General features: G+C 34.0%; 3 protein-coding genes across 3 annotated transcripts; 2 read left to right on the forward strand and 1 right to left on the reverse strand.

Annotated features, from left to right (window-relative positions):
* LOC109126967 lies at positions 1415-1975 on the forward strand. The gene has a single exon (XM_019230974.1). It carries the CDS (start codon positions 1528-1530, stop codon positions 1708-1710), a length of 183 nt encoding a protein of 60 aa, XP_019086519.1. The 5' UTR covers positions 1415-1527; the 3' UTR covers positions 1711-1975.
* Positions 4965-5478, forward strand: LOC104719194. Its single transcript, XM_019230889.1, has one exon. The coding sequence runs from the start codon at positions 5033-5035 to the stop codon at positions 5225-5227; it is 195 nt and encodes a 64-aa protein (XP_019086434.1). The 5' UTR covers positions 4965-5032; the 3' UTR covers positions 5228-5478.
* On the reverse strand, positions 12070-14918 carry LOC104720449. The gene is made up of 7 exons (XM_010438354.1): positions 14448-14918; positions 14050-14286; positions 13766-13931; positions 13306-13678; positions 12935-13219; positions 12743-12848; positions 12070-12663 (listed from the first exon to the last, which is right to left on the reverse strand). The coding sequence occupies exons 1-7, from the start codon at positions 14916-14918 to the stop codon at positions 12070-12072; spliced, it is 2232 nt and encodes a 743-aa protein (XP_010436656.1).

A 19462-nucleotide genomic window follows, 5' to 3' on the forward strand; every position in this document is an offset into this window, starting at 1 on the left:
GCCGATTACATGAAAGAGAGCCGCCGTTGAGCCGTCGGTGGAGATGATGAGTTAACGGTGTTGGACAGCCGGTGTCCACCAAAAATTGAATCATTCTTCTCTGCTTGCAATCGATTTTTGAGAGAAATCTCTTGATTTTGCAGTCTCTCCGTCTCGAGAGAGAGAGAGAGGAGGAAGAGAAAACATAATCAACCAACAATTATCGAACACGTCCTCGCCTCTTATGGTCTCTTAAACCTCTTAATTAAGAGGCAATTCTTAGTTATATTCATAATTTTGATTTATTTTTAAATAGCAAAAACCTAAGAACTTGGGGATAAGAGGTCCCGATAATGATGCTCTTAAACCTCTTTGCATGCACTACCATATTTTCTGAAACATGGATGTCACACATTTCTTCTTTGTAATGTTCTTTGTCCTCTGCTTAAGATGCAACAACACCACTTAAATGCATTGTGGTGTTGTCTTTATTTATTTATTTATTTATTTATTTTTATTTTTTTGTCCTCCGTTGTGGTATTGTCTATAATATAGCTGCTTTTTTTTTCCCAATCCCTTGAAGGGTTTTATGATCCAGTTTTGCATTCAGCCTTCATATCCTCTGCTTCATCAGTTTTGTAAATAGCGTTGTCACAGATTCACTCTCCCCCATCGAATCATTCTGTTATGGTACCAAATTAATATGAATCAAAGCCTCAGCATTAGCTCTTGTTATCAAATACATTGCCAAAAACTCTTTGTTTGTGGTATTTCTAAAAAAATAAATATTTTAATGATGTTAGAAAACAAAACTTATAGCAGTATTTTTATTTTAAAAAATCATACTAATGGTATTTACTAAAATTTTCCAATACATTATAAATTTAACAAAAATTACGTATATTGTTTAACAATTAAACGCTTTATGTATGTATGTAGAAGCAGCCAGTAGCGGCTCTACAGTGTAAGTAGGTGGAGCACGTGCTCCACACTGGTTATTATATTTTATTTAGTAACTATATACAATAAATATCTGTTGGATCTGTTGGTAATGGTGATTAGTAATTTGAAGGGTAGGTTTAGTGTTCGATGCTTCCCGAGGTTCAAAACCCTCCTGGATCCGCGGTTGGGAGCAGTCATCATTGTCAATGGGATATTATTTTTATTATCTATGTTTCTAATTAAGGAAAATAAAAAAATCAAAAAAATTATTTCTGTTGATATTAATAGGAAAAAAAAGAACTAATCAAAATAATCGTCATGGAGATGGAGTCTTGGTGAAATGACAATGAAATTACATGGAGAGTCAAAAGTCCTTGAGATTCACGTATACAAAGACTTCAAAAGAAAATGGACAATGAAACTAATTAAGCTTGCTCAACAAGCTAGATGTCACTTTCCAAAAAGGAGACGTGTTTACAAAGAAGACTCCATGACTTCTTTCACCCACACCATCCTCCTTATACTGTATATATTATCTGACAGGTTTAGTAGCTCAAATTAACAGGAAAAAAAATTCAACGCATAAAAAGTTTAAGAACTTCAAACATGTCACTCTCCAAACTCTTCTTTGCTTGCTTTGGTCGAAAATCTGATTCACGGATCGACACAACCGACATTAACTTGGAGGTCATGTCTTTGAAGAAACCGAAAAGAAAAACCGAGTCTCCCAGAACTCCCACCATCGTTGTCTCGTTTTTTCCAGTAGGCTCCAACCTTTCCCGTCTGTAGAAAATTGGAACGATGAAAACACAAATTTTGTAGTGATGAGAAGACAATGACACGACCAAGAAAAGATATGAGGCTGATACTTTTCATCCAGTCAGATTTTTTTTAGTCCCTTTTATTCGATTGATTACGTAATAGACCAATCAAAGAATATGATTATGGTCGACACTTTTTTGTTCTGATTTTGTTTTGTATATCTCGAATTTTACAAAGCGCCAACCATGTAAATTGTTTTGTTTAATAAATAACAATGATTTGGAAATCCAAACTGGATAAACAAAATCTAAAAAAAAAGCCTCATGTGAGCACTGTAGTAAATTATCCGCTTTATAATTTAAACTACTAGAGTTAAAAAAAAAAAAAAAAAGCAAACAAAAACTTATTTTTTTACCAAAATTTTTTGATGTGTTGAGAATGTAGGTCATTCTGTCAGTATCATTATCATTATTATTATTATTATTATTATTATTATTATTATTATTATTATTATTATTATTCTTATTATTATTTATTTGTGTTTTTTCTTAACGATTTATTCTGTCAATACATATCAACATCACTTTCACCTGTTTAAAGAAGGGTTTGTTAGCAAATTAGTACATTTTGGAAACTTAATTGGGAAACTAATACATTCACTATTTAAAATTGGAAAAATAGGGTGTTGTGTAATAGAGAGTTTGTGAGATAGGGAGAAATGGTGGGGCATAGGTTTGGTGAGAAAATTACAAAAATGGGTATGTGTGTAAGAATAAAGCTTTTTTTTTCTCCAATCATGATTATTCAAATAATTGTTATTATAATCTATTTTTAGAAAACTTCTTAGATACAAAAATACAGTTTTTTCTTTACAATATGATATGAATTTTATTTAATAATTTTTGAATATATTATATAAATATTTTGTATCCGTATATCTTAGTATGTGTACAGATGTCTATACACATTATTATGTGTACAAATGTCTGTACACATTATTAACTTTACACATGTAATTTGTATAAAAACATTGCAGTACAAGCATATGTACAGACATTTGAAACCCTAAGAATTAAACAAATTTCATATGTACACTTAATAGTGTGTACAGACATCTGTACATTTAAAAAAGTGTACGGATAGAAAGATGTATATAATATATTAAAAAAATATTAAACAAAATTCATATCAAATTGTAAAGAAAAAATATAAAACTTTTTTGTATTTAAGAAGTTTTCTAAAAAAACATTATATTAACAATTATTTTAAAAAATCAAGAAAAAGGGAAAAAAATGATTAATGGCATGAGATGTAATTAAATAGGATTTTGAATGGCAAAAATGGGCTATACAAATAGCTGAACAGTGGTTTAGGTGGATTTTTCTAATTATAAATAGTGAATGTATGAGTTTTCAAATTAAGTTTCAAAAATATATGTTTTTGCCAATTAAGTTTCAAAAATGTATGCCAATTATCTCTTTAAAGAAGTCTATCATAATGCAATGGTCAATAGTAACTTTATTATAGAAGACACTATCACATCAAAAATTAAGTTTTGATTCTTACAAATATAGGAATTTGATTAATAAACAGGGCTATTGTGGCCTAATAGTTAACAAAAACAAAAACAAAAAAGTTTACCATAAAAATTAGAGCTGGACATCCGGAGGTACGCGGGTTACGCGAACATACTCATAACTATGGCATAGTAAGTTGTTTAAAAAAACATAATATACAAAATTAACCAGACAGTATATAGTTATGCCGATATATCCATAAAAATAAGTTTTGCATATATAAGAGCCTCTTTTTATCTATTCCTTCAATATATTGTGGGATAAATTATTTTAAATGCAAATGTTGCATCTAACAGCCAAACATAGACGCAAACATATGTTTTCTATTTTGACAAACTTTATTCATAAATTTTATTAATATGGAATTTTTAACCGAGATAATGGATTGTAAAAAAAAAAAAGTTTTCTTACTAGTGAAACCATTTACTATGACATTCCGGTTTCAAGGACATGCGAAGAGATTTACAAATATTGATTTGGCCACTTATGTCACCAAAGTTCACTTATATTTTCGGTCAAGGGTTCTAAGAGAGCTCCATAGTTAAGCGTGCTTGAGCTGGAGTAGTCTCATGATGGGTAATCTTCTGGGAAGAGACTGTCGGAATTTTGCGAGTGAAGACAAATCACAGAGAAATATCATATGGTGATTTGTAGGCATGATAACAAGTCTTTATAACCTCTCAGATGTAGCAAACCGACGGTCGAAAATTGATGAGCTCATGGACCTAGTGAACCGATTAAGTGAGAGTGGACATAGGATACAATGGTCAACCATGATTAATTAACATTGCAATGCCAATAGTTTTTTAATATATAAACACCATGAGTTAGTTATTTTTTTTTCTGATATATTAGTTAGACATGACCACGGTTACGGTTATCACTGTTTCGGTTAATTAACCACCGGTTACAGTTAAAAAATTTGTTTGACTTTAACCATAACCGTTTAATAAACGGTTACGGTTAAATATGGTTCCGGTTGAAGCAGTTACAATTATATACGGTTACGGTTATTTGATAATATAATACAGTTGATATTATTTGATGATATAATATAATTGATTTTTTTTTCCGGAACCATATTTAACCGTAACCGTATTATAATTGATATTATTCATTTATAATTAATATATTCTTTTAGTGTACTCATATTTCTTCATATCATATGATTCATATTAAATAAATAATTGTTATGATATTTTATTATGTTTTTGAAACGGTTACGGTTAACAAATTACAGTTTAACTATGCAGTTAACCAACGGTTTTGATATGGTTACAGTTAATTAACGGTTATGGTTAATATAATTTAACAATATATTTACAGTTATCAGTTACGGTTTTAAACCATTTATACGGTTACGATCTGGTTACGGTTTGGATATAGTCCAATTATGGTCCGAAATACGGTTACGGTTTAATTTTGGTCATGCCTAATATTAGTAACAAAAATATACGTTTATTCCTTTATCTTTGGAGATGGCTTTGATTGTGGGCCTCGAAGTCTTCTTGCTAAATAATTTAGACGGAGAGTCAAAAGTCCTTGAGGTTCAAGTATACAAAGATTGTACGAAGACATTATTAATGACGGACAACAAAACTATTAAACTTGCCCAACAAGATATAGTCACTTTCCAGAAAGAGACGTGTCCTAAGAAGATTCAATGAATACCTTCAACATCCGCTTATATATACACTTATCCTACACGTATAGTAGTAGCTCAAATTAACATAAAAACTCAAATTAAACACTCAAGTCTTCAAATCCCAAAGATGTCTCTCTTTACGCTCTTCTTCGCTTGCTTTGTTCCGAACTCAAGTTCACGGGTTTACACAACCGACAACACTAACTTGGAAGTCTTGTCGACTTTAAAAAGACGGAAAAGCAAATCCGAGTCCCTAAGAACTCCGTCTCCCATAATCATCGTCTCTTATTTTCCAGCAAGCTCCACCCTTTCCCGTCTTTAAGAACTATAAAGGATGAAAAGTTGGGTTTTGTAGTGTGAGAAGACAGTGACACGACCAAGAAAGTATATGTGGCTGATACTATTGATCCAGACGAATTCTATTCGTTCAATTTGATTACGTAATATAGACCATTCAAAGAATCTGCTTATATATATGGTCGACACTATTTTGCATTGATTTTGTTATGTGTAGTTATCAAATTCCTTCATAAAAAAAAATAATAATAATAATATATGAACTTTATATATTCACTAGAATTTGTATCCGCGCACGCGCGGAATTTTTATTTAAAAAAATATTTCTTATCAATAGAAATTGTTGAGCTCAAATATAATCATTCTAACTTTTGAGTATAAATATATAACTTACTTTTCTCAGTGATATATAATATATATATATATATATTTAAGACAATATTTATTTGTTATATATATTTACGATTTTACGTGGAATTTAAGTTAAAATTTTTATCAATAAAATTAGTTGAATATGAATATAATTTGAAAATTAAAAGATAAATCTATATAAATTTCGTACTTATTTTACTAATATATATATATGTCACATATTGTCTAGTGTCGTAATAATATTGTCGACAATCTTCTGACCTTTATAAAAGGTTATTCCATATTCATATCCCATGAAAATTTTTATTTTAAAAAGTTCTGACGTCAATGTCGATCGTTGACCTTGTTATAGTGACCATTTAAACGTATCGATATCCTACATTAAATGCAAATATACAAAGTTTCATGAACAGTTATACTGTTATGTCGCTACAATGAGGTTGTCTAAATGTACCATATGCCATAATAGAATTTCAGACTAAGTTAAAAATACTTAAATGATGGAACATTTAAACCCCACAATGAATATCTATTCACTAATCCATGCTACATATTTTCTAAAATCTCATATGTGATTTGTAGATGTTAATTTTGTGATGCAACCCCAACTTCGTCTTCTAAAAAAAAACATAGTGTACTTTAAATATGTTGTTTTTGCTAATGTTTTGGGTTAAAACATTTGATACTATATATGTTGTTATATATGTTTTATATTATGTTATAATATTGTAGCACCTCTTGACAATATACGTTATGAGATATGCTACACAAATCACATGCCACTTTTTGTAACGGCTTGCATATCATTTATTCTATATTTCCTGACCATTGATTTTGTTTTTAGATAGATTATTTTTCAAAATTCTTTTTCATAGTTTTCTAAAAAAATGTGTGTCCCTTACAATATATTTGTTTTAGATCAAAACTTTTAAGTTAAGTTAAGTTAAGTAATTAATCTTTTCTTTCTTATAAGTAAAATTTAATAATAAATCTTTATGGTATAAGTTTCTTAGAAACTAATGTTTCACTTCAATTTTATTTTCATGTTTAAATTTTATAAATACAATTACATAACTTGTTTTTTTACTCCACCATGCATTATTTTACTTATATTCTAAAACTCCTTAACTCATTCTAAATTTTGGAATATAAACATTTTTGGTTATAATTTTAATAATAACATGCATTATTACTAAAACAAACTTATAGTATTATTTTTACTATTTTAAAATTTTCATTTAATTTACTTAAATCAGTTTTAGATAGTTATTATTTTTATTATTTACAAAAAAATATATATTTTTGTTTATACTATTTTAAAATTTAATTAATTTAAATAATTTATTTTTTATTATTATTTTTTACTATTATTAATTATAATTAATAAATATGTAATGAATGAATATTAAAATATTTTTTTTTTTATAAAAAAATTGATTATTTGGATGCTGACGTGAAAGAAGGAGAAGTGAGCAAAATTAACTTTATCTATATAGATTAATAACATATGCAATGGTAAATTTACTTGTGAAGGGAAGGAATTAAATCGTGGCTAGAACTCTCTCAGATTCTGGTCCCCTTTTCAACTTTTTCAACCGTCTCAAACCCTACTTCTTTTGTCCAAACTCGATTTCAGCCTACATATTGACAACCGGAGAAGGAGGATTCTCGCGACAACTTACCTGGCCCCTAGTCTGCGTGTAGCACCTTCCTTGAAGTCGACAAAAGAAGAAACTTTTCAACACTGTGGTGCTTCACCACACAGATCTGAGCTTTGCTTAACAACACCAACTCATACTCTTAGATCTGGAACCTTGATCCTCCGGAAAGCCCTTTCCCTCGGTGGAAACAACACCTCCACTTGTGTCGCAACCAAACCTCTCCACTTGTGTCGCAACCAAATCTCGGTCGCTGCGTGCTCCGGCGATGGCAGAGGTATTGAACGGCGGCGCTAACCTAGCTTTGTTACTGTTCTACACATATCACTTGCGATTCCCTTTTGTAGCTTCACCAACAGTTTTGAGATTTGGGTCTAAAAGTGTGGAAAACCTACCTTGTGTATCCCCTGTGGAGCACTCTTCTAAAATCTCAGTGGCATGTATTGCACGAGCCGTCTATGACCACTTGTTGGTTAAGGAATTCGCGAAACCTGTCTTCATAGTCGATTCCGCTATGGTCCCAACATATTCTTCAAGTATTGCAAACTTTTCAAAGCTCAGCACTTCCTTGGAAAACTCATGGAACCACTATCCTTATTTTCTTTGTATTTTCTTAGCTTTCAGTTGTATGAACTTTCCTCTGATGAGGTTTTAAGTGAATGAAAGTCTTGTTTGATCAAAAAAAAAAAAAAAAATTGTGGCTAGAAAACTTAACTGATGTAGAGTATATAGTCAATGTGATTACACTTGCAAGGAATTAAGTTTAGAAACATGTCTTTCCTGCCCGGCGTGATGGAATACGAAGCAGTGGCTTACCTACTTTTATCCAAATCGTCAATACGTATGGACATGCGATGCAGAGATGATGCTTGTCTACACAACATACAAGATTAGATAAAACTCTATCTACGAGTACGTGAGACCGCAAGTCTGTTATTGATAGTGCCAGGTGATGAATGTAATACTTACTAATTTACTATATAGTACATATACATATTCACCTTATCTTTTTTCTTTTTTTTGATAATTAGATCCTCTGTTTTTAGCAGAGATAGCTGGCTTAAACTCATCTTACCTTAGAGCGCCAAAGAAGAAAATTTGGTCCAATTAACGTCAAAGGAGGTTGTATAGCTATGATGTAGTCAACTATCATATGAAGACTTTAGCACACCAAATAAGCCAATCCAAAGAAGATCTGCCTCCAAAACTTCATAACTACCATTCTATGAAAAAAAAAACTTATTTTTTGGCCTACTTAATTTCAAGTGTGACATTATGTTTGTATTAACAGTTAATGTTAGCCACACTAGATAAATGATCAACGCCAAAATCTCTAAAGAAATATATTTACGGACCTCAAATATGAAAGAAACTAGCCACTACACACTACAACAAATATGGGTATTAATAGCATACGATTAATCGTTTTCGTGAATGCTATTAAAAGAGACGCTATAATAGAAGGATTATATACGATAGCGTTTCTAGGATAGTGCTATCGTAGGGTATCATTTAATAGCATATATAAATTGTTATATTACAATGTTTAATAACACATATATCGTACTATATTTAAATATATAATAGTACTTTTTGTCTGCTATATGTACGGTAAACGTAGCTATCTTTTCTTGTTTTGATTTAATTTTTAGTAGCTATATTTTAATGCCATTTGATTATTTATTTTAGCATCGGTGTTGAGCTATTTGTATCTGAGTTGTAGCTTTTATTATGTGCTACTAAGTGAGTTTATAACGACTTCATCTGCCTGCTATAACGATCAATTAGGTTAGTTACAATTTGAAAGTATAGAAACCTGTGATAATGCTGAAATTGTATTCCACAATAGAAAATATCAAACATTGTTATGATACACAAAGAGCATACGATCCGATTCCATAAATCCCAAACAAAGAACACAAGTCTCATTTGCCACACAACAACGAAAGTAGAAAATCATACGGTTCTTATACTCGACATCAAATGAGGACAACTTTTTCTTCAGGCCATGCTATAATGGTACCAATAGTATCCTCCATACACTCAATAGCAAAATTAGGCCTCCAAACTTTTGCATCAGGCACCTTGACTACATCAATCCACACATGGACTGCATTATGACCCAAGCGAACAATGCACTAACTGATCTAGGTTGTTTGAAGACCAGCGTCCTTCTGCAACAACCCTATTCTGACCGGTAATGTCCAGCAATCTGCACTTCTGATCTTCCTTGACAATCCGTTTCGGAGAAGTATGCTGCATCGTATAAATAATATGCAAGGTTTACCAAAGGCATCAATGCTAACGATCATAACATATTTTCGAAGTAACAAAACGTTGAAATTTACCTTCTGAGATGAACTTGAAGGAGATTGTGAAAGTGGTTTTGAACTCTTCACAGGAGCTGCTGGAGTGAGTACTTGTGACTGCGTGCTGGAGATGTTGTAGCTGGTGCCTCTGTACTTAAATCTTTGATCAAAACTCTGTTGAATGATCATGCTACAAACGACTTCAAAGAGTTATCAAGATTTCAGAGTTCTTCTGTTGGCCGCCAATGAAATGTCTCAGGTTCATTAACCAAATACACAAAAACTTTAATGGCATTTCGTCCAAGAGGAAGGCCATTCACCAAAGCTTTGGGATCACGAGTCTGCCAACGGCCTTCAACAATGAGTTTATCATTATTTGATAGCCAATGTAGAAGTTTTCACTTGTTCATGGAACTTGTATTTGGGCTCTGTTAAAAAAATAATTCCAATATAGAAAAATATTACTAGATTTAAGAACACTAAAACGTAGAGATCAAATCCTAGTACAATCAATCAGATGAAGAAAACATTACCTTAGGCAGAATGTCTTATGTTCCTAACTCATGCTCAATAGCATCAACACAATCATGAGGCCACGCAATAGTTTCTTTTACAGCTTGACCAATACTAAACATATTTGGTGCAGGTCTCCAAAGGAATGCATCTTCTTGAAAAGCTGTCTCAACCAACACCTTCACTGAATTAGGGTCTAACAGCACATTGTTGACGAAGTCCATGTGATCAAAAGATAGAATACAACCCTCGACTACTTTAACTTTAGCGCCAGAACAATCATACAAAATGCACTTAGGCTGCGGTTATTGGTTTACACTCTACAAAGGTTAGAATCTGTTAACCATTCAGTGAACAACCTCAGCAAATCTCATTATATATTAACACTTACTCTTGGTGCTGAATGTTCACCAACTTCCGAAAATTGACGCTGTAAAATAAAAAGGAATATAATTAGTTACCATTTTCTTAGACCATTAATCCAATGATACAAACTTATTGACTTACAGGACTATTCAGTTTCGCAAGAGCATCTTGTAATTCGTTGACCTGCTACTGCAACTGAATTTGGGTCTATTGCATTTGAGTCACATACTTGTTTTTCATCTGGAAACAAGCAAGTTTGGTCATACTCATTCCTCTACTTATTCCCCTCAGGCGTCCAGGATTGTCAGGTCCCAATATCTGAGCAAGATTGTCTTCTTTTGGGTTTGATGATGATGATGATGGAGCATCAGACAGAACGAACACATTTGCCATTTCCTATTAAATGTCAGACTTATGTTTATAGAGGTAAATTATAATGAAAAACATAGAAAAGAGGATCATAAAAGAATGACTTACAATCTTTGCAGCAGCATCCATGTTCACTGCTGTCCCATCCTTTTTAGTTCGTGACTTGACCCACACATTGAGTCTAGTCACTTCATCTGTACTCTCTTTTCTCTGAGTAATTATAACACACATTCAATGACATTAAGAAACCATTGACAGAACTGGTGGCCAAAATATATTGATAGTCACTGAGTGACACTAAATCTTCGGCCAATCTAACCATTTCTTTACGGCTACATGTGTGAGGAATTTGCTTACGTCTTCTTTCCTTGTATGAATCACTAACAGCCTATATAAAAGTATTAGCACATTAAATGTTGGAAATAAATTAAGTACAAGTTAGTACCTTAAACTCTGGACTAGTCTTCTCTTTAACAAACTTCCTCCACTCTGCCGTAGGAATATTGTCTGGTCGCAGCTTCATTCTTTCTACGTTGTTCGGAGCTTTCCAAACCTGATTAACCAAACGTGACTTAGATGCCCTCCATAAACATCCTATGTGCTTCAAAAAAGCCGCTTTCTCATATTCTCCATCTTGTTTAAACCGTATCTACAATAAAGAAAAAAATCAAACAGATTTCCATAGTACTGTCTTCAGCTCCTCACCAATTTTCCTCCAATCATCTATCACAACAGGAACATGTTCTCTTACCAAGGGACCTAAGTAGGAAGACAACTTAACCAATCCTTCTCCACACGGTTTGTCCAAATTTAGTGAACTGTACTCTTATTCGTGTATTAGGATCCTTGGCAATATCTTTCATCTTTGTTGGTCCTCTGTGTTTTTTAGTCTGGGGTGGAACTGTATCAGTAGCATCTTCAGAGACAACAGCTGACTCTTTATCCCCTCCTTGTTCTGTACTGTCCTTAGCAGCTTCAGACCCAACCATATGGTTATCCAGAACAGTCTGATCCGGTTGTAGTTCATCAACCTGTGTGTCTTGAGGCTGTGTTTCATGTGGATATATGGTACCAACGAATTCAGGTTCTTCTTCTTGTACGTTGGTCTTCTTTTTCCTTGCACCCTTTTTCCCCTTAACCCCCATCTGCTACGTCCGTAAAACTAAAAGGGAAACTCAAATATAGACCCAAAGACAGACCAAGTATCCAAAAACAAAAAATCTAATAGTCATGCAAAACCAATCAAATATAGACTCAAATGAACACGATCACACAAAAATTCATTCACAATCATCTCTGACATTTTGAGCCTCATCTGATACGCCTTCTAGAGTCATATCAATATCCGAAGGTAATGGTCCAACATCTGCATACTCATCTTCCACATTCTCATCATTGTATCTTCTAGATGGACCTTTCAAAACTACATACCAACAAGATTCATCATTCTCCCTGGAATAAAATATTTGTCTCGCTTGAGAGACTAAAATGAATGGGTCATTTGCAAATGACACCTGGCTCTGATTCATATTAACCAGCGTAAAGCCATCTTCTACCTTAACACTGTTACCTTTAACAGCCCACTGACACCGGAATATTGGGACGTAGAAGACATTGTAGTCTAACAAGATAATATCAACTATTCTGCCATAGTATGATACAACATCTACCACTTGTGCTGTGTGCCCTGCACTAGATCTACACATTGTTGTTGCCTCATAGTAAACCCCACTATTCTGATTTAGCCTATGCACTGACTTTGTATGAAACCGCATGCCATTCACAATGTAGCCTGTATAAGATCTGGCTATACTACGTGGACCATAAGCCAACAACTTAAATGTCTTGTCCTTATCTTCATAATCAATAGGTATCTAACAATTATAAAATAAAAGGTCAGCTAAAGTACTAATTAAAAATCCACAAAAAAAAGACAAATATAGTATAATATGCCTGTTGCTTTAGCCACGTCGGGAAATGTTGAGTGTGCATAGTCCATAAATAACTTGCATCACGTCTGCATCTACCATTTGAGTCTTGTAGATGTTGTAAATGAGCACTTGCATATAACCAAGAAACAAGAAAATTCATCAGAAATAATTACTGTAAGAATAAATACTGTACATCATAATATGAAAAACTTACTCAATGTAAGGTTCCACCATTGTCGTGTTCTGGATTATAGCAAGGTGAGCTATTTTTCTATCCATATCAGTTAGAGTGAATGAGGTTCCAGCTGATATAGGTACACCTTCTAGGATGGAGTGGTTCTCATACTCAGTGTTCCTCTCCTCTTTTTCTTCTACATTTGTTGTAGCCTTCAAGTAATCAGAGCAGAAATTCATGCATTCTTCTGCAAGATATGACTCAGCTATACACACCTCTGGTCTTGTTGGGTTTCTAACATAGTCTTTCAATACTTTTATGTACCTGTTTGTAATGAACAGCAAATAAGTTCAATTAGATTCACTAAGTTCGTCTTGAAGATGATACTAAAATAAAGAAAAGGACACTACCTCTCAGATGGATACATCCATCGGAAATGGACAGGACCACCTAGTCGGGCTTCTCTTCCTAGATGCACACACAAGTGCAGCATGATGTCAAAGAAACTAGGTGGCCAAAATCTTTCAAACATGCATAGAGTCTCCACAATTTCTGTTTCCATTATTTGGAGTTGTTCCATATCAATCACTCTTTGGCACAATGTGTTGAAGAATGCGCATAGACGGAAAATGGCTATTCTAGGACCCTTAGGTAGTAAACCTCTAACATCAACTAGTAGTAGTTGTTGCACCAAGACGTGGTAATCATGAGATTTGAGTCCCATCACTTTACACTCATCCAATGATACACATGTAGATATGTTAGAGAAATAGCCATCCGGACCTTTAAAGTCAAAGAGCCGCTTACATAATATTTTATTTTCTGACTTTGACAAAGACCAAGGACCTGCGGGAAGTAGTGTCCTTTTACCGTGAGCTTTTGGATGCAAATTTTTCCTGATACCAAGAGTTTCAAGATCCTTCCTAGCTTTTAATCCATCCTTTGAATTGCCACAATGTAACAATGTGGCAGTCAATCTTGCAGCCACATTTTTCTCCACATGGATCTCGTCTAATTTATGTCTTACCGGGAGCTCCTTGACAAGACAAAGCATATAAGAGAGTAATCAGTTGAAATTCATATACAAGTGACGACAATGGAAACTCTATAAGTAAGTGGTGACAATTTGGGAACTCTATAAATATTTTACATACCTCCCAATAAGGCAATGTGAAGAATATTAATCTTTTCTTCAATCTAGACAACTCCTCTTCATCTTTTTCTGCTAAGTCTTCTTCTTCATCATCAGATTCACTGTATTCATCTTCGTTATCAGATGGTATTTCACAAGCAGCTCTAGATCTCTTTTTCCGAGTCTCTTTTCTATTACCAAAATCATTCTTGTAGTTTCTCAGTAGTAAGGAAATATTTCTACCCGTGAGTATCCTTCCCTTTGTTCCATACTCTGCTTTACTATCAAACCAACTCTTCTCTCCTCGATACCTATGTGACGGAGACAAACTTTTTTGGTGGCACATATATACAAAATTCCTACTATGACTCAGCCACGCACTATCTGTGTGCTTCCCACATATAGGACAACCCATCTTACCCGATTTCCATAAGCTCGTAAATCACTTATGGTCCAAATCAGCATCGCCCTCAACATAAAAGTTGTTTTACTAAATGCATCGTAAGTTATCTCGCCTTTAGACCACAAATGATTTAAATCTTCTATAAGAGGTTCTAAGTCAACATCTATACTATTACCAGGTTTGTGCGGTCCAGGAATCAACAAACTAAGCATGATGTTTTCCTCCTTCATACATAAGTCAGGAGCCATGCTATAATTTACGAGAAACACAAGCCAACTATTGTATCGACTGTTCTTCATGTTGAAGGGGTTAAACCCATCAGTAGAGAGACCAAGTCGCATGTTCCTCTGCTCAGTTGCGAAAGAAGGATACTTGTTATTCATTGACTGCCATGTTACTGAGTCTACTGGATGGCGCAATTTCCCATCAGTGCTCTTGTTATTGAAATGCCATCTCAAATCCGCAGCCACTTTCTCCGATCTGAACATTCTTTTTAGACGAGGGATTATTGGAAAGTACCTCAAAACCTTCTATGGAACACCCTTATTGACTTCCCCAGTGTGCATGTTGGTCTTCCATCTTGAAGACTTGCATTTTGGACAAAAATCAACCTTCTTCAGCTTCTTTCTGAATAAACAGCAGTCGTTCACACAAGCATGAATCTTTTGATATCCAATATCAAAAGATTTCAGAAACTTCTTGATGTCATAGGTTGATGTGTGCAGTACATTGTCTTCAGGTAACATTTTTGGTAAAGTTTCCAGTAAATCATCGAAGCTCTTGTCTGACCAGCCATTCTGAGTTTTAATCCGAAACAGTGTAACTGTAGCTGATAGCTTGCTATGATTCACACACGTTGGATACAATGGCATTTCAGCTTCTACAAGTTTTGCTAAAACTCATCTTCTTGCCTATCCTCACCCTCAACAGCCTCACATAAATCTGAACCATTACAAGCTAAATCTTCATCAGACCATTTAGCAGCTTCGTATAAACCCAAAATCTCAGCATTCCACACTCTATCTTGACCTTCTATTAAACCAACATAATCTCCATGGTGAAACCAATTAGTACTTCTCTTGTAAACCTCATCCATTCCATGTATAACTAAATGAGACACAACCTCGTTGCATGTATAGCGCTCTAAATTGGGCATCCGGCGCACAGACAAATTATCTTTCCATTAACTGCTAATTTGGCAGTAACAACTTCAACAAAACATCGAGCACCACTCTCATATGCAGAATCAACCCTTGAGTTCATGTTAGAGAAAGTATAAGAAAAAGACATAAGTATCACAACACTAGTCCAAATGCATAAACAAAACACTTTTAACAATTATACTTACCTGCATAAATGCACCCATGCATTGTCTAACCTTTTTCTTAAAAATCCTAGTTTCCCTTGACACAGTTCAAACGGTATAGGATACAAGCAACAATGACCACAAGTTAAACATATTTACGACAATCAATCACAGAGACACTGCAACTACAAAAGGATACAAAAGGCCAAAAAATCGAGAGATGTGTCTAACCTCTATAGGGATTGTATTCTTCCCCCAATATCTGAGAACCCACACCTATTAACAAGACACAATGCTGTATTTACAACAACCAACGAAACACACTGCTGGGTATTGCTACTATGGACTCACTTTCAACTCACCTGAAAGTCAGATCTGAGGAGAGCTGATACGAATTAAGAGAGTGAGACAGATCAAATCGAGATGGCGAGCAATAGAGTTGGCGGAAGTGGCGAGAGATCTAGAGAATAAAATCAACTGAGATGGCGAGAGATCTAGAGGATGACATCGACGTAGATGGCGAGCAAACGAGTCGACGGAGAACTCGAAGGTTTATTCTTTTTGTTTTTTTGCCTTCTTTATTTTCTCTTTTTTTTTCCTTATGCTATGAAACGTAATGGTTTTGTTCTTAGACCACCAAAATGTAATTTTATTTTCTAAGTGTTGGCGCTTGTTCATAAAATTAAGGCGGAACCATGTGTTTTTAGTTCCCGCTTATTGGTTTTTAGGCATAGCATTAGTTCAATGCTATAAATCTATTTGACAAACTCTCATTTCACTTTTAATAGCAGTTAAAGAAATTGTGCTATTATAATCTGCTATCAATACTCATATTTGTTGTAGTGACAAGAAAAACTGTCCAAAGCCACAGTTTAGCTACAAAAAAATTGTAGCCATCATATGTTAGCCACAATTCAGACACAAAATATTATCCTGTCTAGTTTGTAGCTATATCGTAGCAAATTTGTGTCTATTTAGCTTCAAATCTAATTTATGGCTAAGTCGTGACTACTAGCTACAAAAAAACACAAAATATTAGGAGCTATCTAATTTGATTTATTTTAGTAAGATAGTGATAAATTTTTCACATATATATATATATATATATATATATGTGGCTATACGAAATTTTAAACTACAAACACAATCCATAAAACTCTTAACTCTACGAAACATATATAGTTATAATAATATATCGAAATCTATAATGTAACACTTATAAAAAATCTAAATTTTTTGAATCAAATATTTTTCAAACTTTGAATCATAACCCCATATTAATTTATACACCACAACATTTAAATTAATCATAAATTACTTTTAAATCCTATTTAGGTTTAAAACTCTTAAAAATATAAATGAATCATAAATGGTTAAACCAAAACAGAACTCACTATATATATACAAAACCAATAATATTAAAGCAATTTACATATTTACTTTACATAAAACTATTTATTTATAAATTTAAATTTCCAAACCAACAACTCAATTATAATATATATACGGTTAATTTAACCATATAATATAACATCTTAATGTAGTGACCCACACAACGTGGTACGGGCCAGACAGACGCGGAAGTAAGGACAGGCCAAACTGAAAAGAGGTACTAAGAGGTGATCGAAGAGATAGCAATCGACCGACAGTCGATCAAGGGTTCGATCAGCCACTTGATGAGAAAAATCGACCAAATGGTCGGTCGTACGGTCAATCGTACATGCGTACGAGGGACAGACAAATTAGCATACCAAAGACCGTCAAACTAGAACATGGCCGGGATGAAATGTGTGTTAGCAGGAGGGAACCCACTAAAAAGAATATTTAAATTACAAAGTGGAGGTAATGGTGATTTAAATGTTAATTAATTAATCATTAGTTAAATTTCCACTAAGTGTTTAAATAATCGGAAATAGGAGAAAGTGGGAAAGAATATTCTTTATTCCAATCGCCATTTGTGATTTGGGAGAATGAGGGAGACACACCTCATAAGGAGAGGTGTCACCACACTTTGGACAAGTGTGTGATGGAGGAATGAGAGGAGGACACCTCACCCCTGTGTGTGGCTTGAGGAATTCACTCATCTTCTCTGTAAATACCATCTCTTCTTCTCATTTTTGGAGAAGAGAAAGAGAGAACTTCGCCCAAAGGCTGTTGGAGAGAGTAGAAAAGAGTTGAGAGAACTTTGCTTAAGTGTGAGAAGCTTGGATCGAAGTTGCTGCATCTACGAGAAGAGATGGAAGCTAGCAAGAGTTTGAGTTGGAGAAGCTTGAGTTCTTTGAAAACAGTGAGTTCATGGAGCATTGATCCGATCTAGTTTGGAGTTGGGAGACTTGTTTTAGATTCGCTTTGTATGTGCATATAGTTGCATTTCTTCTTGATTTTTTGGTAGTTTTCTTGAAGTTTTGCATTTTGGTTGGTAAATTCCATGGTAGATCATAAACGTGGATGATCCGTCTATTTGATCTATTACATTTGAGGTATCGCATTTTCACTTGTTGTTTATGTGATTTTTAAATCCATAAACTTAAGTAAAATGTTTGAGGTGAATTCCATGGTAGATCATAAACGTGGATGTCGATCCGTTTATTTGATCTATTGCATGTGAGGTTAAATATTGTTGTTTGAAGTTTTATGTGTTCTTTAAAACCATAAACTTAAAAATTAATTGTTGGATGATCTTAGTGCGTGTCGTTTGTGACGAGGGGTCCGACAAGCCATAATCGCACTAAGAATGGAGATGTGTCTGACCTTCCCTGTGAAACCGTCTTAACATGCAGCCTTGTCATAGCTTTGCATGTTGTTGCCAAGAGCTCGGTCCTGGTTTGCTACCTTGGCCAAAGCTGTTTATACGACGGTGTAGTTGGTGTTTTATACCGATTGCATACCTTTGTGGTTTTAGTGCGGGCAAAACAAGGGAGTGGAATGGAAGGCAGCATATTTGGACCCTAGTAAAAGTTGTTTAAAAACGTATGCTTTTATTCAAGTTTTGCATGTTGCATTGATTGCTTGCGTGTGGTTATTTGCTTGGCTTATTATCTTCCGCTTGCTTTCTCTGATTGATTGTTGTGAAGTGGTGATTGATTCCTTGTGATTTGGGGTTGGGACGAAAATCTAATTTTCTGCAGGGACCCCTAAGACTCACTAAGTAATCTTATATTACTTATGATAGTATTTGTTCTGTAGGTGACCACTAGAGAAAATCTAGAGGGCGTGTTGGACGATAGGAGCCCGAAATAGTTTTTGTGCCTTTGTGTAAAGAAAAAGTATGCTTTATTTGTTAAAAACAGTTATGTATAATCTTTTTGGCAATAGGCCTGGCCACAAACTCTAAAGTCTTTTATTAACCTTGTGATGTGAAATATTTTATTTAATGAAAGAAATCAGTTTTATATTTCGTGTACGAGCAATGTCTGATAATGACTTAGTCCGGGTCGGCTCAATACTTGAGCATCATGAGGGTTGGCAAGTCTAAATGATGTCTAAAGTTGTGGAAATATCACCAATGGACTGGCTAAGGTTTTAAATGGGAATAACACCGTTCTGGGCGGGTTTGGCCATAGAACGGTACAGAGGCATTACACTTAACCTTAAATTCAATATTCATACATAAAAAGTAAACCAAAAACTACAAAACCAAAAACAAACCTTAAATTTAATATTCATACATAAAAAGTAAACCAAAAACTACAAAACCAAAAAAAAAAAAAAAAAAAAAAAAAAAAC

The sequence above is a fragment of the Camelina sativa genome, chromosome 10 (assembly GCF_000633955.1).
Source record: "Camelina sativa cultivar DH55 chromosome 10, Cs, whole genome shotgun sequence".
NCBI classification, from domain to species: Eukaryota; Viridiplantae; Streptophyta; class Magnoliopsida; order Brassicales; family Brassicaceae; genus Camelina; species Camelina sativa.